Source organism: Meles meles, chromosome 10, assembly GCF_922984935.1.
Source record: "Meles meles chromosome 10, mMelMel3.1 paternal haplotype, whole genome shotgun sequence".
Classification (NCBI taxonomy): Eukaryota; Metazoa; Chordata; class Mammalia; order Carnivora; family Mustelidae; genus Meles; species Meles meles.
This window is the reverse complement of record NC_060075.1, coordinates 28,780,730-28,800,186: the sequence shown is the minus strand read 5'-3', so window position 1 is coordinate 28,800,186 and position 19,457 is coordinate 28,780,730. Positions and strand designations below refer to the sequence as shown.

The 19,457-nt window shown below is 38.2% G+C and overlaps 1 protein-coding gene and 1 non-coding gene across 18 annotated transcripts in view; both read right to left on the bottom strand.

Annotated features, from left to right (window-relative positions):
• The window catches only part of CADPS2 (calcium dependent secretion activator 2), a 519,834-nt gene that overhangs the window by 72,470 nt on the left and 427,907 nt on the right, over positions 1 to 19,457 (bottom strand). For 11 of the 17 annotated variants that reach the window (XM_046019950.1, XM_046019953.1, XM_046019956.1 and 8 more), the window contains 3 exons: positions 16,255 to 16,358; positions 14,619 to 14,627; positions 4,032 to 4,188 (listed from right to left, as the gene is read on the bottom strand). In XM_046019950.1, coding sequence (XP_045875906.1) covers positions 4,032 to 4,188; positions 14,619 to 14,627; positions 16,255 to 16,358 — 270 coding nt within the window. The remainder of the gene's footprint in view (positions 1 to 4,031; positions 4,189 to 14,618; positions 14,628 to 16,254; positions 16,359 to 19,457) is intronic. The other 6 variants (XM_046019955.1, XM_046019960.1, XM_046019965.1 and 3 more) reach the window with 1 other exon arrangement.
• Positions 1,542 to 1,679, bottom strand: LOC123952417. Its single transcript, XR_006820657.1, has one exon. It is a non-coding gene; the product is annotated as a small Cajal body-specific RNA 20 (non-coding RNA).

Here is a 19,457-nt window from a genome sequence, read left to right as displayed (position 1 = left end):
GATGTGTTAGTAATTTTTATTTTGGAAAAGCAAACATAAGCAGGAACATTATCATATATCAAAACCATTTAAAATCTATATAATTCATTGTGCACTGCATGTGAGGTTATAGCAAACATTGTTATCCAGCAAAATATTTCCACTTCCAAGACTGGACCTTGCAGAGCGATCCGTTTCTATTAGTCGTGGCTAAAGTTTAATTAACTAGAATTTGGGCTATAATGTTATTGGGGTCAAGGTGGTAAAAGTAGTCATTCCCATGGCAGTGAGATAAGGCTGTTTCCTTCTAAGTGGGATTAAACGGAGGAAGTTTTATGTTTTCCTAAAGCTTTCTAAAAGGTCAATATGGGGGCAGCAATAGTTTCACATTTAACATTTGGATTGCATTCACTAAATCACTATTTGAATACTTCAGGGATTTAATAAAACAAGCACGTAATTATTAAAAAATTCTTCATTATTATCAAGAGTGATATTTATAGCAAAAAAAAAAAAAAAGTATGTTTTACCGATCATTAACATGCTCAGGGGTCTTGGTTTTTGGATAGTAACTTGTGAGTTTGAGATGTAAGTCACTACATTCTATTTCAATTCCCCAGACTCTCCTGGACTCCCCATACCAAAAGGAAACTATGGCACTGGGGAACTTTTCTATTTACCTCACTACATGGAGGAGCTGTTTTTCTCTGAAATCACGGATGTTTTCTCAAATCTGTTAATTACTGCAAAAATCAAAGCCAAGATCTAGACTTACCCCAAAACTGACATCGCTCAAAAGGGATCAGTACTAAATGCTTCCATGGTTTAACTGAATCACGTGGGACAAAACAGCATACAATACACATTATGAGTTTAATAGCAGCCGATGTTACAGAAATGGTTTAAAGCAGGAAAGGGAGTAAGCAACTCTTTTGAATTCAATATTTGCAGGTCTAGATAAAAACTAAATTTCTGCTCTTCTCATTTTAGTGGTTTCTCCCGCCCCTCGCACAGTTCCACAGAAAGTGATTTATTGCTTTCAGAATAAAATAACATATGTCAGAACTTTTGTTAGTGAAGAAAAACTTGAAAACTTGTCTCAAGCATTATTTTGTTGGAGGATGGATGTAGGCACTTCAACACAGAAATCTTCCCACTTGGAACCGTGTAGAGGGTGAGCTGGCCAGTCTGACACAGCTAAGGGCTGAGAAGCGGGGTTTGCGCTCACAACTGGCGTTCCCCAGTGTCGGGGCTGACCTCCTGGGTTCCTGATGCCCATGGCGCTCCTTCTCTTCCAGCACCTGTTCTCAGCTCTTTCTTACTACCCCACGCCTTGCAATCCTGTGCAGAACCCTGTTTAGGTGTATTTGTTCAGTGCTGTCTTCGGGGCAGGCAGGAGGCCAGGCTACTTTTGGGGCGATGCAGGCCAGCATCAGCCCATGGGAGTCCGGCACTATCCCAGGAGAGCCAGAGGTCTCATGTCCAGCACTGCCACTTGGCACCCTAATTTGGCTGTGGGGTCGCAGCCCTACTATAGACCAAGTGGGGGTCCCAGCAACTACAGAGGTCTGAGACAGGAAAACAAAGCTGTCAGCTCATGGCCACCCAACAATGATCCTCGAGGGCTGATCTCGGCTTCCAACCCTGTGTGGAGAAAGGGGAGCCACCCCTTCCATAGCCTTGCATTTGGGTGAGAGGTCTTGCATTTTAGTGTTCTTAGTGATATAACTCTCATAAATTTACACTTGCAATGCAAGAACTCTTCTTAAAAACAAATATTAAAGGATGCTAATTCACTGGAGTTGTAGTAGAGGTTCCCCAAACCCCAGTTTCTAAGAAGTCCACACTTGTTTTCTCCATAAATTCCGAAATGTTGAAAAAATTAAATGATTCATCATCTTTGCTGTTTGAACATTAATAAATGCCCCATCTTTGAATAAACTCTCCAATAAATTTAAATATGGTCAGTTATTGAGTTTTCGTGCAAATGGAGAAAGCAGTGCTAGAAGTAAGCCTACATTTATTTACTTTCAGTTAGGGACCTAATGCATAATATATGTATTTATTTTCTGCCCAGGTTTATGGTCTTAAGACAATATTAAACCTGAGTTATAATTCTTAGCAGAAAATTAATGATGCTAAAAGACTGAGAAAAGAAGAAGGTCACTAGCTGGCAGGAGGGAACCAAACTACAACTTAAAAGCTGGCTGGTCATTGTCTGCAGAACGAATGATCCACATACAGATAATTCAGTGTGGGGTTAGTAACTTCTGAGAGTAGACCCTGGGATTAAATCTTTAAAGTAGGAAATAGAGCTTAGTTCTCTGGCTTTCTAATAGGATCTTTTGGAAATGGAATTGGATAGGAGATGAAACTGGTTGAAAGAGGCAAGACTGAAATTTTCAGTTAGTTTCAGACTAGTATCTATAATATTTATTTTGTCTCTACTACACGTGAGCTGCTATGGTTATTAATCCTCACCACCAATGACACCGTAGTACTATTATCTTCCTTCCTTTATAGATGAAGAACCCAAAGTCCACAGAAGTTGAGCCATTGTCAAAGGTCAAGGTGCAAGTGGCAGAAACAGATGTGAATCTGTCTGGCATCAAAGTTCATGTTATTGATTACTAAAAAATGATGCTTCTCTTACCATAACAGAGGTTCTTAACCGGCTGTCCTAAATCTGATGTCCATGGGAAGTCTAATACTATACACAATTTCATATTAGTGTGGCTTCCCCCACCCCACAGTAAAACAGTAGTTTTATCAGAGATTCACAGGGACGAACAACCAAAGAAAAGTAAGAAATAATGGAGTGATGAACAAAACCAAAAAAGTAATTTTTTAAAAAGAAAAAACAAATGTATAGACATGGATTTAAGTTTAAACCTAGAAGTACACAGTAACGGTTCCCCGGGGGAAGAGAGCAGTTAAAAAAAGCTCTGGAGTTTTAAAATATAGCAAGTTCGAAATGTATCACAGGTGAGTCAGAGCAGCGTGAGGGCCCCTCTCCTGGGGGGCTGGGTTACTCGGGTCACACTGTGAGCACCGTGTTCTCCACAGCACCACGGTCCAGAGCAATACTGAAAACTGGAGGGAGGTCGGGGCAGGGGAATGTGAATGGAAGGGTCATGGGCACAGAAATCCCACCATGTGAGGAAGAACTGAATGACCTAGCAGCAATGACTTGGAGAAGAAAACACAGACTGGGAGAAGGCTGTTCCATCCATCGAGCAGAGCAAGTCACAACCAGAGCAAGTCACAAGCAGAGATCAACTTGGAATAATAATGGGAAGGACTGTATAGAATAGGTAACTGGTGATTCTATGATCAACGCAAGTGTTAAAGCAAAGGCTGTCAGCAGGACCCAAGGTTGAGTTTAAGGGAGACTTTAAAAAAAGAGTCATCACAGGAAAAGCCCAAGAATCTGTATGTTAAGAAATATCCCTAAAAAATCCTGTTGTAAAACTAGGTCTGTTCCGGCTGTTAGAAGACCATGCATCCGAAAATTCGTAAACCTTATTGCACCGGGAAGAAATGTCTCAATAGAGGACCTTTACATTCTCTTACATGTCTCAGTACTGAGAGAGCAACCCATACCGCACAGCAATACCACACCATCATCTGTGGAAGTGAATCCTTCTAGGGCCGACAATAAGGTTTCAGTAGAGAAACCTTAACAAAGCATGAATTCCTAGAATAATGACACATTTCTAAGGTGTCTTTCAGAGACGTAAGTATCTCAAGTGCTTTAAAAATGCTAAACTTTGAAGATTTTTCTGCTTCACAAGGTGCAACAAGAAAGAAGTCTATGTTAGCAGGAGGTTGCAAATAAGAGGAGCTTCAGAGGCCCGTGGAGCAATGTGGGCATGTTCCTGGTGTCCCCCAGAACCAGGCCTGAAAAAGTCAGGGAGCCTGAGCAAACACTAATGTTATCTATGTCCGCCTCGCCGAGTGAGTGCGAGAGCTCTATACATAATACATTCACACACACAGCATTTTCTCTGTCCCGCCCCATCTCATAGACCAAAGAAAACGCAAGTGCTTACTGTCATTTCTGAGGAAATTATTGAGTAGCTGGAAAAGAGGAAAACTATCCCAGGAGTCTTGTGGTTGGGCCTCCAGTGCAGTATCCATATCTACTGTGAATAAAGCCCAAAATTTCTCCGCATGCTCTGCCAATAAATCAGGCCACCAGGCAAATGCCTATAAAAGGATAAACAATGTAAAATTAGACTACTTCTTCGAAACACAAATATCGTGCCACCTGAAAACATGTCACTGAAAATGAAATTGTAGAATGTCGTTGAATAGGATACCACATTTAAAAACATTTCTAGTCACAGAAAAAAGTAGATATTAAAATATATAAGATACCATAGTAGTTACGCTTAAATTAAGAGATACTAAAAAGTTTTCCTTTTGTTTTATATATTTTGCAAATGTTCTAAATTAAACATGTATTTTTAAAGTAAAGTAATAAATGCATTTTGCATTTTAGTTCTGTTTTCGATTTCATATGTTATTCAATGACAAATTTGCTTATTTAAAATTTGTGTTTAACATTTCTTCTCACATTCAAAAAATGTTACCTTTTATTTGTAGTACTTTAAAAAATAAATCTAAGGTCTAAAGCTCAAACATGCTTTTTTAGAGAGGAATTTCCAGACCCTCCAATGTAAATTAGGTACTCTGGTAGGTACGTAGTCTTTTCAAGTCTTACATAGTCTCTCTGATGCTCAGCATTTTAATTTTACAAGTCTTGGTATTGCATCTATGACTACATATGTGAATATTTTAATTTCTGCCACTTAAATTAGACTGTAAACACTACAAAGACAAGTCTGTATATGTTGTTTATTACTTTATACTCAGGTATTTTCTGATGCCTTCTGCTAATGGCAATAATCACCCTAAAAAATCTGCTGTTTAGATGAGTGAAAATACTATTTACTTTTTAGAAAGTTCTTGAAAACAATGTGGTCTGATAATGGATCATAGCCCCAACACCACCTGCCCATGCAACGTAGCAGCAGGCCCGATTTCCCATGGTCCCTGCCAGCCAGGTGGACCAGAATCCTACCAACCACAAAATTGCCAAATTGTTCCCTAAGCTACTAAGTAGATAAATAGGACTGTAATGAATAAGTTTGGGTTTTGTAAAGAAAAATCAAATCCAAATCAGATAACTCATACTGAAATACAAAGTTTTAAGTATCTTTTTCTCTCAGATCTATTTGATTTATATTAAAGGAGCAAACTATAATATAGGAAATTATGTGACTTTAAATGTGGCATGCATTTTAGAAGTTGGTCCAAGTAAATAAAAATACCTTTAACAGACAGTCAAGTTTCCTAAGAAATCCATATTTAGATAATAGAAGATATTTACAGTCAGCACTTTTTTCCCCCAGAGCCTTCACTGGGGCTAATGTCAACAAAAAATTTAATATGGCAGTCTTGTATTTTAAGCTCAAGCTTTTGGGGATACATTCTCAGTTCCTATTTTTTTTTTAAAGATTTTATTTATTTATTTGACAGAGAGAGACAGATCACAAGTAGGAAGAGAGATGGGCAGAGAGAGAAGAGGAATCAGGCTCCCTGCTGAGCAGGAAGACCGATGTGGGGCTAGATCTCAGGACCCTGAGATCATGACCCAAACTGAAGGCAGAGGCTTAACGGACTGAGCCACCCAGGCGCCCCTCATTCTCAGGTCTTCTTTAATGTGCAAACTGCAAATACAACTGCCAGTATATGGTAATGGGAGTTAAAGAATGTAGAGTTCTCATGGAAAGATTACAACATACTTTTCTCTTAGCTCTTCAAGGACAGACTTTCAAAATGCTTGATTCCACTAATCCCATGCTTCAGTGAATAGACTGATTACTCCCCATTTTATTAATGTGGCTGGGCTATGTGAAATCTGAAATCAGCTGATCAAGATGTTGGATTCAGTTATGAATGAAAATTGTCTCAATTCAACTTTTATGACTCTCATCATGAGAATGCAAGGTGCTAATGAAGGCTTTTTTTGAATCATAAAAGGGAAAAGTATTAATAAGGACTATTACCAGAAAAATTTGTTAATGGATACACAGTATAGAAGAAGTAAATTCTCACATCAGTAACATTGCTTGTGTGTGTGTGTGGTGGGGGGGGGCGGTAGTAAAAGTGTAGTGTTTCTGTATGTGATTAGATTTACGTTATCCCTTTAAAATGGACTGTTAAAAGGTCTGGAGTCCAGTTAAAAGGTAAATACTTGCCCAAGAATAGTTTAAGTGTAAATGAATTAAACTTCCCAGTCAAGAGACACAGACTGAATAAACGAATAAAACAACAAGATCCCATTATATGCTTATGAGAGACTTTAGACTTAAGGACACACATAAGCTGAAAACGAAGGAATGGTAAAAGATATTCCATACAAATGGTAACCAAAAGAGAGCAGGGGTGATTATAGTTACAGCAAACAAAACAGACTTTAAGTAAAAACTGCTATAGAAGAAAAAGCGGGTCACTATATAATGATAAGAGGGTCAATTTACCAAGAAGATAAAACAATTATAAATATATATGCACCTAAATATATAAAACAAACACTGACAGATCTGAAAGGAGAAACAGAAAGCAATACAATTACGACAGGAGACTTCAATAGTACACTTTCAATAATGAACAGATCTCATCCAGATGGAAAATTAATAAGGAAACAGCAGACTTGAATAACACTATGGACTAAATGGATCTAAGAGATAGAAATATAACATTTTACCCAACAGCTGCAGACTGCACATTCTTCTCAAACATACACCCAGGATAGATCTCATGCTTTGTCACAAAAAACTTAACTTTTGAAATCACCCCAAATGTCTTTTCCAACAGCAGTGGAATGAGATTAGAAGTCAGTACAAAAGGAAAACAGAAAAATTTACAAAGACATGGAGATAAACAAGACATTCTTGAACAACTTTTGAATGAAAGAAGAAACATAAGGGAAACAGAAATATCTTAAGACAAACAAAAATGAAAACACAACATACCAAAATTTATGGGATGCAGTAAAAGCAGGACTAAGAAGGAAGTTTATAGCAATAAACACCTATATTAAAAAAGAAGAAAGATCTCAAACTACCATCTCATGTCACACCTCAAGAAACTAGAAAAAGAAGAACAAACTAGGTTTGGAGTTAGGAAAAGAAAGAAAATAAGAGCTTAAATAAATGAAATAGAGAATAGAAAACAAGAGAAGAGATCAATGAAATTGAGAGTTAAGTTTCTTAAAAAATAAATATCAACAAAGCTTTTGACTAATAAAAAGACAGAAAATGCAAAAAAGTAAAATCATAAATGAAAGAGAGGACATCGCAACAAATGCCACAGAAATTAAAAAAAAAAGACCATTCACCAATGCCTTATTGAATATGACACAAAAAGCACAGACAACAAAAGCAAAAATACATAAGTAGGACTACATCAAACTAAAAAGGTTCTGCATGGCAAAGGAGACCATCAAGATGAAAAGGCAACTTATGGAATGGGATAAAATATTTGTAGAAAGTTTATCTAATAAAAGCGTTAATATTCAAACACGTGTAAAGAACTTCTACAACTCAATAGCATGAGAACCTCAAATGACTTGAATAAAGGATGGGCAAAGATCTGAATGTACATTTCTCTGAAGAAGTCTTACAAATGGCCAACGGCTATATGCAAAGATCCTCAACATCATTAATCATAATTTGATTTTTCAAATGCAAGTCAAAACCACAATGAACTATCACCTCACATCTAATTAGGATAGCTATTATCAAAACAAAACAAAACAAAACAAAAAAAACCAAAAAACAACCCAAAAGGTAAGTTTTATTGAAGATGTAGAGAAAAGAGAAGTCTTGTATACTGTTGGTGAGAATGTAAATTGCTACAGCCACTATGGTGAACAGTATGGGGATTTCTCAAAAAATCAAAAATAGAAGTACCATATGACCTAGCAATCTCATTTCTGAGTTTGCATCTGAAGGAGTTGCAATCAGAATCTTCTTCTTTTTTTTTTTTAAACCAGAATCTTAAGGAGATATCTGCATTGCCATGTTCACTGCAGCATTATTCACAATAGCTAAGACATGGGAGCAATCTAGATATCCACCAATAGATGAATAAAGAAAATATGACATTTATATACAATGGAATATTTTTCAGCCTTAGAAAAGGAAATCATGCCATTTGCAGCTACATGGTTAAGCCTAGAGGATGTTATGCTGAGTGAAATACTCCAGGCACAAAAGGACAAATACTACATGACCTCACTTAAATGAGGGATCTAAAACAGTCAAATCCCTAGAAGCAGACAGTAGAATGGTGGTTTCATGGGGCTGAATGCTTGGGGTGGGTTGGGGAGAGTGTGAAACACGGAGGTATTAGTGAAAGGGTACAAAGATTTGGCTATACAAGACAAACAAGTCTTAGAGATCTGTATAGGGCCTATAGTTAACTGCTATTATTACCTACTCAGCATTTTCCTTAGAGGCTACATCTCATGTTAACTCACACAAGAAAGTAATGTGGATTTCTCCCGCTATCTGATCTCAGTTTTGTTTTAATTTGTTTTAATTCTTTAATTAAGAATGAGTTTAAACACATTTTTTTAAATGTACAAGGATCCTATACTGTTTTTAGTGAACTGTTTTTTAGGTCTTTCCCCCTTCCCTTAACATTTTTTTTTTTTTTTATTAAGTAAACTCTGCACCCAACATGGGGCTTGAACTCATGACCCCAAGAGCAAGAGTCACATGCTCTACAGACTGACCCAGTTAGGCACCCCCTTCCTCCCCTTTTAAAATTTATTTTTTGCTGGTGTTACAACTTTTTAACCAAATAACTACAAAACATTCACCCTTCTGGGATATAGAATTTTTTATTATTCTTCCAATCGAAACTAATCACAAAAAAGGATTCATTATACTATAGCCAGAGAAGTCAACATTTACTTTCAAGAACTTTCTAAGAGATACATGGTTGTAAAACTCCCATTTAATTTCTTCAAATGTAAATTATATTAAAACCACAAGATAGTCAAACCACAAAACAAAATGGATTATAAAATATCAACACACTGGGTATTTTCTTTCTTTTTTCTTTTTAAAAATATTTTATATCTTTATTTGATAGAGACAAAGTGAAAGTTCAAGCAGGGGTAAGGGCAGAGGGAGAAACCCCCCCGCTGAGCATGGAGCGTGATGCAGGGCTGGATGCCGGGCTGGACTCAGGGCTTGAGCCCAGGATCCTGAGATCACGACTCGAGTCAAAGTCAGATACTTAACCAATTGGACCATCTTGTTGCCCCATCACATTGGGTATTTTCTTAAAAACTTGTATCACAAGAATAATGTTCAACATATTAATTAAAAAAACACCATGTGATGAATTAATGGATGGCAAATATAAGAAAATATTGCCTACTAGGAAGAATACAGATACTAGATTTAGGGACACTCAATGCCTGGCTCAAGGTTTAGAACTTCAACTTTGCGGCTACAAATATATAAATGTGCAAAACTGCTGGAAATGGTATGCGCTATGTCATGAGCTATTGCTCTTTCAAAATATTATCTTTGAATCCTTTTAAACTGTCTACTAAAATGGGTATATGACGAGTATTACAAAAATAAACAAATAAAACAGTATAATTCCATTACATAGGTCTTACTCTTGTTTTTTAGAGCTATAGCAGTGCCTGACCTGACACTCTAGGTAAAGCAGAATAGAAATTCTAGTAAAAATGCAGCCCGAGGCACCTGGGGGGCTCAGTTTGTAAGTGTCTGAATCTTGACTTTGGCTCAGATCATGATCTCAGGGTTGTCAGACTGAGTCTCATGCTGGACTCCATGCTGACTGTGGAGCCTGCTTAAGATTCTCTCTCATTCTCCCTCTGCCTCTCCCTGCTTGAGCTTTCTCTTTATTTATTTTTTTTTTTAAGATTTTATTTATTTGACAGACAGAGATCACAAGTAGGCAGAGAGGCAGGCAGAGAGAGTGAGAGGGAAGCAGGCTCCCTGCCAAGCAGAGAGCCCCATGCGGGGCTCGATCCCAGGACCCTGAGATCATGAACTGAGCCGAAGGCAGCAGCTTAAACCACTGAGCCACCCAGGCGCCCCGAGCTTTCTCTTTAAAAAAAAAAAATGCAGTACTGCAAAGACAGTTTAAAGTCTCACCTCTAGCTCATCAATGCTTTTACAAAAGATTAAAATTAAGAAAATTGTGGCTTCTGGGTGGCTCAGTTGGTTAGGCTCCTGCCTTTGGCTCAGAGCATGATCCATGCTCAGCGGGGACTCTGCTTCTCCCTCTGACTCTCTCCCCTCTCATGGTTTCTCCCATCCTCTCTCTCTTTCAAATAAATAAATATAATCTAAAAAAAATAAAATAAAATTAAGAAAATATCAATCATGTTAGGTCAGGATTGTTTCAAGACTTGGAAAAATTTCCACAGCGCTTTTTTTTCCCCCATAGCTCTTTTTAAAGTGAACTTGGAAGACAAAGCCACGAGGGCGGAATGAAATAACATGGAATAGAATTTTCTTTAAAAAAAAAAGTTGCTTCAGGATAGCAAGATTTTGCCATCAACTCAAAATTTTCATCATGTTTAGCAGAAGTATACATCTATGTGTAAAACTGTATTCCTGACGAACGTCAGCTGGTCTGTGACGAAAGCTTATCGTTCTCCTAGAGGTGAGAGGAGAAAGCTTTCAGCAATCATGGTCTTTGAAAAGGAAAAGCAAGGGTCACAGTCTGTGGCCTTGAGAACACAGGGTGGATTCTACACTGATTCCCTCATCTTTTCTGCCACCCTGCTGGGGGGCAGTCCTCTCACCCCGGACTGTCAGTAAGAGGAGAGGCTGTGTAATGTCCTCCCTCGAGATGGTAGAGGGTCCAGAGCACCAGGATCTCCACCAGGGAGGAGGAAACCCCACTCAGAAATGCATCCAGCTGTAGTGCCCTAACCAAGTCCTGATCATCTGGGTTAAAGTCATCCTGGCTCTAACGTTAAGCCACTAATTAGTATAAATGAGATGGCAGAGGCAGAGGCAACGTTTAATTTGATTAAGAGGAAAATACAAAACAAAACTTGATGAAAAATCTTTAGCCAAACCATTTCTATCAAAGTTCTAACAATAAAAAAAAAAAATCTTATACAGTGAAAACAATGTATGTGGCCATGAGACAATACTTTAAAGCTGTGTTTGTTTTCTGGGTGTTATTGGAAACAGTGGCAGCTAAGAAGGCACTCCAAACCTGGCAGTGAGTACTGAGCTTCTGTACTTAGTGGGGAGACTTGAGCGCTCCTGGGCAAATCAGTTCCCTGGGTGGATTTCTATTTCCTCACCTGCAATCTGGCAATAATAATACTTGTCTGAATATCCCCTCGCATTGTTATGAAAATTCTATGAATATGAAAATCTCCTGATCTACAAAAGTAAAAAACTAATCACTATCAGTAATTACAGAAATGAGCTGAAATCCATACAGATCTTATAATGTGAGTTGAGATGTTTTCCATGCCATGTATTGTTATAAAGGATCTTTATACATTACAGTATTAACCCTCCAAATAACCCTTCAAGAAAGGTAGATGGCATAATTATCCTTAATTTGTAGGGCGGCAAACTCAGAGAGATTAAATGACTTGCCCAAAGTCAAATAGATGGTAGGGTACAGAACAATAATTTGAATCCAGGTCAGCTGGAGTGCAGAGATCAAGTTCTTACACATGCAGACTCTTCTTAATTAACTATATATAGTGCATTACCTGTCCGTCCATATGTATATTTATCACATTTTGCAGCTCAGACCACTGGTAATGTCCTGTTTTTTTTTTTTTCCTGCAAGAGCATCTATTAATATCTTATTTCTTTATATCTTTTCTAATTTCTTTGAGGGCGGAGGATTTTCATTACTTTTACACTCACCGTATAGTTAAAATTTATAATTTATGACCATAAAAAAGAAAATGGCTGCCTAAATGAGTAAAACCTGTGAATCTGGTTTTGGGATGCTGTATGTGCTCATTTTTCCCCCAAGAAAAGATCAGTTTGCAATCCTGTATTTTGTAGATGATCCTGAAAGCTCAGGAGATAGTCCAGTGTCTTGAATAACCTCCAGCCCCAAAACACACACACACACATACACACACACCCAGGCAATGTAACACTGACGGGCCACATTCTAGAAACATGTAAGCTCTTCTGAGGAGCAAGGAGAATAGACTAGAGGGTGACAGCTAAACCACTGTCAGGCCAACCATCAGTTTTTTACAACTCTTTCAATTCAACAAAATCTCTCCCTAGTTGGGTTCATACTTGAATATGGATATTGAAGTAACCGAGTGTGGTGATAAATGGAAAATACCTTTAAGCATAATCAGGGTAAAATACCACTCTTATTGTTATATATATTATTATATATACTATATATATAGTATTAAAAATTACTAAATAATTAAAAGCCTTTTTGGTGAGATATTCATACCCATGGAAGTTCATTTGAGAGTTACGGCGGCAAATGCAATTCTGCCTCTCTAACTCTCCCATCTCAAAACCACTTGCTGGTCTTCATCTTCCATGATGAGGGACATTTGTTGGACCAGAGGCTAATCTAACCCTAAACCTAAAACCACCCTAAAAAAATGCTGGTTTATCTCACTGGCTATCTACCTGGCTATCCAGATATAAATACTATGTAATTAACAATAATTCAATTATTGAGATTACTGAGAGTTAGTTAGTAGTAGGTAGTAAACAGACCTTATTCATGAATAAGTAACCGGACTTTAAGATGTTCCTTAGATGTGCATGCTAGTGAGATGAGCAAGGTCGCACAGAAGCAAAACAGATGGGAAAAAATATCAAATACCCCTTCTCTTCGGGTTAGAATCCAACCAGAAACATAACCTGGTTCAGATGCTGACGTTCATGTGCGTGAACAGATGTGCAACTGTGTGTGTCCACACTGAACTCCTTTCCTGTCCTGCCTCTATTGCTGGAGGGTCTGGGGCACAGGCAGCTGAAGTGCAAGGTGAATCAGCTACGTGCACTGAACTGAGAGCTACCTGTGATGTAAATACCAAATTGCTGCCAAACATCGTTTTTGCTTCAGTATCACCGACATGGTGGACAATATTACATTTAGACTATTTTAGGGAACTAAGTCAAGACTCTGCTGTCATAATAACCAACAAAGCAGCAACTTGAGCTGTGCTTGTATTGATCTTATTGATCTCCTGATCTTTTCAGCACTCCATCCCCCTAGGCAGGGTCCTAGGATACACCAGCCAGCAAGGAAAGGAAGAGAATGAATGGAAAGGGACATCTCCAGGCTTGCACCATAATCATCCGCTCTGCATTTACATCCCTGCTGTGATGCCTGGTATGAAACTTGGCAACAGATCCAGGCTCAGACAACACCTGCACCCTTCTACTGAATGAGAAATAACAATGTGGTTCTCTGCAAAGCGCCCAGGTCTGAGTCCCATCACTAACCACCTGTGCACATGTGGCAAGTTGCTCAACCTTTCTGGGTCAGTTTTCTTATCAATCCAATGGCGTATGTGGAGACAGGGTGCTGGTGAGAGCCCAAGGCATTCTCATCAGCATCTGGGACCTCCCGCCACCAGCAAATGGAGAGGCCTTTGGATGGATGGTATACAGATCTGTTTGCCTAAATTCCTAGTTAGGCACAGTCTAGTCACTGGAATGTGGAGACAGCCTTAAAGATTTTCTGGAAAGGATCTTAAATGATCTTTTTAAAGAGAAAACAAGTCAGAAAAAAGCCGGAGAGAAGAGGTTAAGAGGCCATCTGAGAGAAGGGAGGACTGTCTTTTAAGCCAGTCACTGTCAAAAAATGTGAAGGACACAAAGACTGCCTGACTGGGAAATTGCTGAAAGATCCAAACAACCTCTTAGCCCTGAAGGTAAACTGCCCTTGGGAGACTGGTAGAATGAAAGTAAAAGAAGCCTGAGCAGGAGCCAAAGGGAGGGCTTTGTGAGGCAGACGTGCTGACCTCCACCGAGGGAGCCAAGCCAGGTGCTCTCTCACGGAGTAAAGAGACCCCAGCTTGAACATCCAGCAGAATAAAGATCAGTGCAGAGTTCAGTCTCCTAATTCACTCTGGAAATGACTTTAGAATCAGACCAATTTCACTCCACAGTATTGTCTGGAGAAGTTGGATCTTCTGGTTAAAAAAAGAAAAAGGCAGGGAACATGGCTGGCTTAGTCAATAAAGCTTGTGACCCTTGATCTTGGGGGTTGTAAATTTGAGCCCCATGGTGGGTATAGAGATTACTTAAAAAATAAAATAAAAATCTTTAAAAAAAAGAAAAAAGAAAATGACAAAAAAATAAGAGAGAGAGAGAGAAAACTGCATTATCCAAATCCTTTTAGCTGGCCTTAATTATGCATGCAATTATTAATAATACACAATTACCAAAGCACAACAATTGTAAAGCCTATTCCAAGAAATAGTCTTTAATTGGAAGGAGAATTAGGTTGGCTTTAAAATTAACTATCGTCAAAGTGAGTTCTATCTTACCTTCACTAAAAAAGTTATTCCATGCTAGAAAAATAGTGGGAACAGTTTTACTCACCTCTCTTCCCTGATGGATTCCAAGAATTTGGAAGCATTGGGGGATGGAAAATGCCATAGTGTTACTAAGCATTTTTAAAAGAGGTCATTATAACAGTTCTATAGTTATAGTAGAATATTTATGAGTTATGACTATCTCTGTTCAGTAAAGTCAACCATATTTTTGTGGATTAGAAAATATTATTTACATTTTAATTGTGTTTGGATACATTATCTTTAATAAGCATGTAGTCATTGTATGGAACAGACAACATTGAATAATTATATTTAAAAACAGGAAAGTAATTATTTTCCTTACGAGGGCAGGAAAATTAAATAGTGTTTCTGTGAATTGTACGGGAATATTAGATGTACCTGTTTAGGTGAACTATACTGCAACTGAATATCCAATCAGCAATAGTTTTTAATTCAAAAGGTCTAATACTCTGATGATAATGGCTTTTAATAGAAGACAAAGACGACACGTACATATATTTTATCACATAATCATTCTCATTGTAACATAGCAGTAGTACCAGCCCAGAAAATATCCTCATGGGGATTCATTTCAAATTATTGAAGCAGCTGTTTCTTCAGTTTAAAATACAATATCCATAACAAGTTCACACATGACAGATGCAAGGTAAAAACTAGATTCCATAGTGTGAGCTAAAAGCAGATGTTTTGAATGATCATATTTATAACCAGATACAATAAAGCTTAGTAACCTATAGGAAGGTTTCATGAACATTCTTTAAGAATTTGCTTAAAATGTACTTCCTATAGTTTCTTATATTTTTGAGAACTTGGCTTCATTACATATAAATATTGTATAAATTCTTAAGTATCTGGGTTTTTAAAATTTTTTTTGCCCATTTCATGTGCTTCTTCAGGAATAACAGCACTGTCAGAATGCTGAAATTGGTTCTATTTACTTAATTCCATACATTTTCCCCCACGCAATCCATTCCAATTTTAGTTTACATGCTGCCATGTAAGCACTCCCCACCCAACCCAAGTGCCGAAAAAGAAAAAAAAATTTTTTTTTGTTTAAATAAACTCATGACTATTAGAAACAACTTTGGAAAGACTATTAGAAAGACTTTTAAGTCTTAGAAGAAGCAGTTGGCCTGGGGAAATACCACTCTACAGAGGGAATGTTAATATATAATGAAAACTTCAGAAAACTATAAACAATGAAGGCTTAGTGAAAACGTAAAGAAAAGTCTGATGTAAGAATAAAAGACTAGTTCTCAGTCATACAGTTATGGATGTCTTCTATCTGATTTTGTTATAGCGGATCACTACTTTTCCTTTTGCACACTGATGAATTTACATTTCCAAACTAAAGCAATCATGGCATCAAGAGATGGGGTTTGCGCTCTAGCTTTGCTTCTTACTACTGCTACATCTTTGGCAGCTCCCGTAAGCTCCCCCATGTTCCAGGACTATTGTCAGGAATAGATGACAAATTCAATTTTGACAAATTTGTAACATATAGGAATTATGTATCAGGGAATGCACACATGGTCTCAGTTTTTTACAGGTAGATGGCCAGATGTATATCAAATCTATGGGCAGGCCACTCCTTCAGTGCTGTTCCCGTTACGGCAAAGCATTATATGAAGCTTTATATGACAGTTAAAGCAAGTCATCACCTCTGCATGATGCTCTTCATTCTGCTGTAAGACTTCTATGCAGAGCTCTGCTAGATGAAGAACCTCTTCCAGTTTTCTAGCAGGAGGTGCCTGGTTCATGGTCTCTATGTTAAAAAGAAATTATAATAATGTGACCTTGAAAATAAAAAGCCAAACATATTCCAGTTTGCAATGAGACCAGGGGGTTGAAATAGAATAGAAAGCATGTTTTTGAGAAATAAGAGATGCAAAATACACAAGTAAATACATTCTTTAAAAAAAAAAAAACAGTTCACCAGATTGCAGAAAATATTTCACCCACAAAGCAATCCCAGGAACTGCAAGTGCTGTGACATTTAATATATAAGAACGAACAGGTGCATCAGCACATCAGATGCTCAACTTCTGCAACAAACAAGTTATAATTCCCCTCAAGGTCAAAAACACAAAGAGAGCAGATACCACAGTCTTTTCCTTCTCTCTGTATTGTATTATCAATACAATACCGTTCTTACCAGATGAGTCATTCCTGACAGCAAAAACCATGGCTTTTTTCCCCCCTGTTGTTGTTGCTACTTAAATTCTCAGCCTGAAATGTCTATATAGTTTATGTTGATTAAATTCAAGAAGTATAAAGTCACCTAAAGCAGTCTGACAACCTTCAATGAACTGATTTCCTCCCCTCCTCTCCTATCCACCATTATGTCACCCTGTCCCCTCCTCTATCTGCAGAGGGCTGGGGAGGCATTCTTTAAAGCTGAAGGTTCTTTCGGCATCAAGGCAAACTGGTATGAAAAGGACAGGCCACAGATTAAGTATGGCTATCCTAAATTCAGCAACAGAGAAGGAAAAGCAGTTGATTTTAGAGATACAAGAAACTGGCAGAAATTAGAGGTGCCCTATGTAATGCAATCATTTCAAAATTGAATGTGAAGAACACTGTTTCCAATAAAGACACGGAAGATAAACACTGTCTTACATTCAGGGACTCTCTCTTTGTCCCAGGAAGGAGGTTATAAGGAAGAGAAGTAAAATTTTCAGAAAAAGAGCTTTTGCTGTGGAACCTAAGGAGTTTTGTTTTTTGGCAATGGATCTTTTCCTTTAACGTCTAAAACTTCAGCCTTAAATTTGGAGGATGCTCTCCTATTTGCTCATTTCCAAGGGATATACAATGATGCAGTGAAACACTGCTTATGACTGGTTCTTGTTCATTAAACATTCACTGTAAGTTTACTATAGGTCACAGTGTGATAAACATGGGGGGTTCCGCCCCTCAACCCTGAACTCGTCCTCCTAAACCTTCCTGCAGGATGGAAGACCACCGTTTGTCTGTGACAGGGATCAAGAACAGAAAACCAGTCTGCCAAACACCATGTAACGGAGTGTGCCTATAATGTTCTTAGCTGTGAGAAGTAGGAGGACGTATAAGCCATGCCCCTGTTCTTAAACAACTCAGACTCCAACAATCACTACTGAAAGGATCCTTAGACATCAACTATCCAATCTTCCATCTGTTTCATGATCACTTCAACATCCTCAAAAGAGGGTGATGTCAAGAAGGCTCATGACTTTGCAAGGCAGTCTACTCCACTTGGGGGCAGCTCTCCTTACTAAAGTCTGGTGAGGAAGACAAGATCCTTAAGAAGAGTTTGGAAACACTGTAGAGCAAATATGGCAGTCATGTAGGAGAGGTGAGAACAGCTGAGAGCAGGTGGGTTTGGGGGGAGGAATCAGCAGGAAGGTAGGACCTGAAGCAGGTCCTAAAGGAATAACAAATGACCTAGGTAAGTAGAGAATGGGTTTTTAGAAATGACTGTGTGACAGAGATGCGGTGCATTTCAGAGGAAGGTGATGATGATGATGATGATGATTACAAATGTTACCACTTACTGAGAGCCAATGAATGTGTCAGGCATAGCACCAGGCACTTTCCATGCATCATTACACTAAATTCCCCAACAGCTCTAAGTTGTTTGGTTATTTGTCCATGTAACTTGTAGATAAGGAAACAAGCTTGGAGAGGTCAAGTGCAACAGCTAGCAAGTGGAGTAGGTGAGTCCTGAGCTTAATGTGGGCTCTTACCATCTCTGCCTTGCCCTTGGCTGGCTGGAGTACAAACGTGCTGGAGAACAATGGGTGATAAGCCCCAGATTAGACTGTGGCAGGATTTTGGTGAGATGATAAGTATCCTGTATAACTATGTAAGTGTTTCTTTGCAAGGCTTCAAATTAAATTAATTTTAGGAAAATTTATCTGTGGTTGCATAGAAAAAAGGATTGGTAAGGTTGTACAACCTGGGTCAGGTCTAGTAAAACAGAGAACTATGGGAAGATGATAGTGGGAACAGAATAGGAAGGTGCAGGGATGCTCTGAAGAAAGAATTTGCAAGCCCTTGTGAATAACTAAAAATTGCAGGCCACAGAGAAGAATGACCCCGAGGTTCAGAGACTGTGGCTCAGGGAGTGAGGGCGCATGGTTGATGAAGCCAGGGAATGGGTAGTGGGACATTCCATATATTTTAGGACTAATTTCCATATATGTATAAATTAGTTATTCTAAACAAAAAAGAGAAGTAAGCATTGCAAAATCTGCACACAGAGGGAGTTAAGATATTTGGATTCTCTGCCTATGAAACTCCTACTTATCACCGAAGATACAACTTGAACATTACCTTAAATGTACGACCTTTTCAAAGTTCGTGGCCTGAATGAGTTGCTCCTCTCTTTGAGCTCCCCTCTTATGCGCTTATGAGCCTGTTTACTCCACAGTGTCCAAATCAAAGTCAGAGACAGGGTCTTGTTATCTTGTGCTCTCAATATCACAAGTACCTAATGAATATTTACTGACAATACAAGATCACTTTTTTTTTTAAAAAGAAAAACCCTGTTAAAAGTAAAATCAGTACCCAAATTATTTCAAGTAACTGTGTGTGAGACGGCAAATATCTCTTCTGTCACTAACACACCAACAGTGGACTAGTCAGCAAGTCCACCAATGACGTGCAGCGGCAGTCCGAGAATGATGCTCAAAAAACTGATGGGCGCTGCGTTCTTAAAGGATTTGAGAAAGACTTCTTTGTAAAAGAGTTCTTAAAATCATTTTTAATTCTCAAGAGCATATCACTTCTTTTTTTAAAAAAATTTTTTTAAAAATATTTTATTTATTTGATAGAGATCACAAGTAGGCAGAGAGGTGGGCAGAGAGAGAGAAGAGAGAGAGAGGGA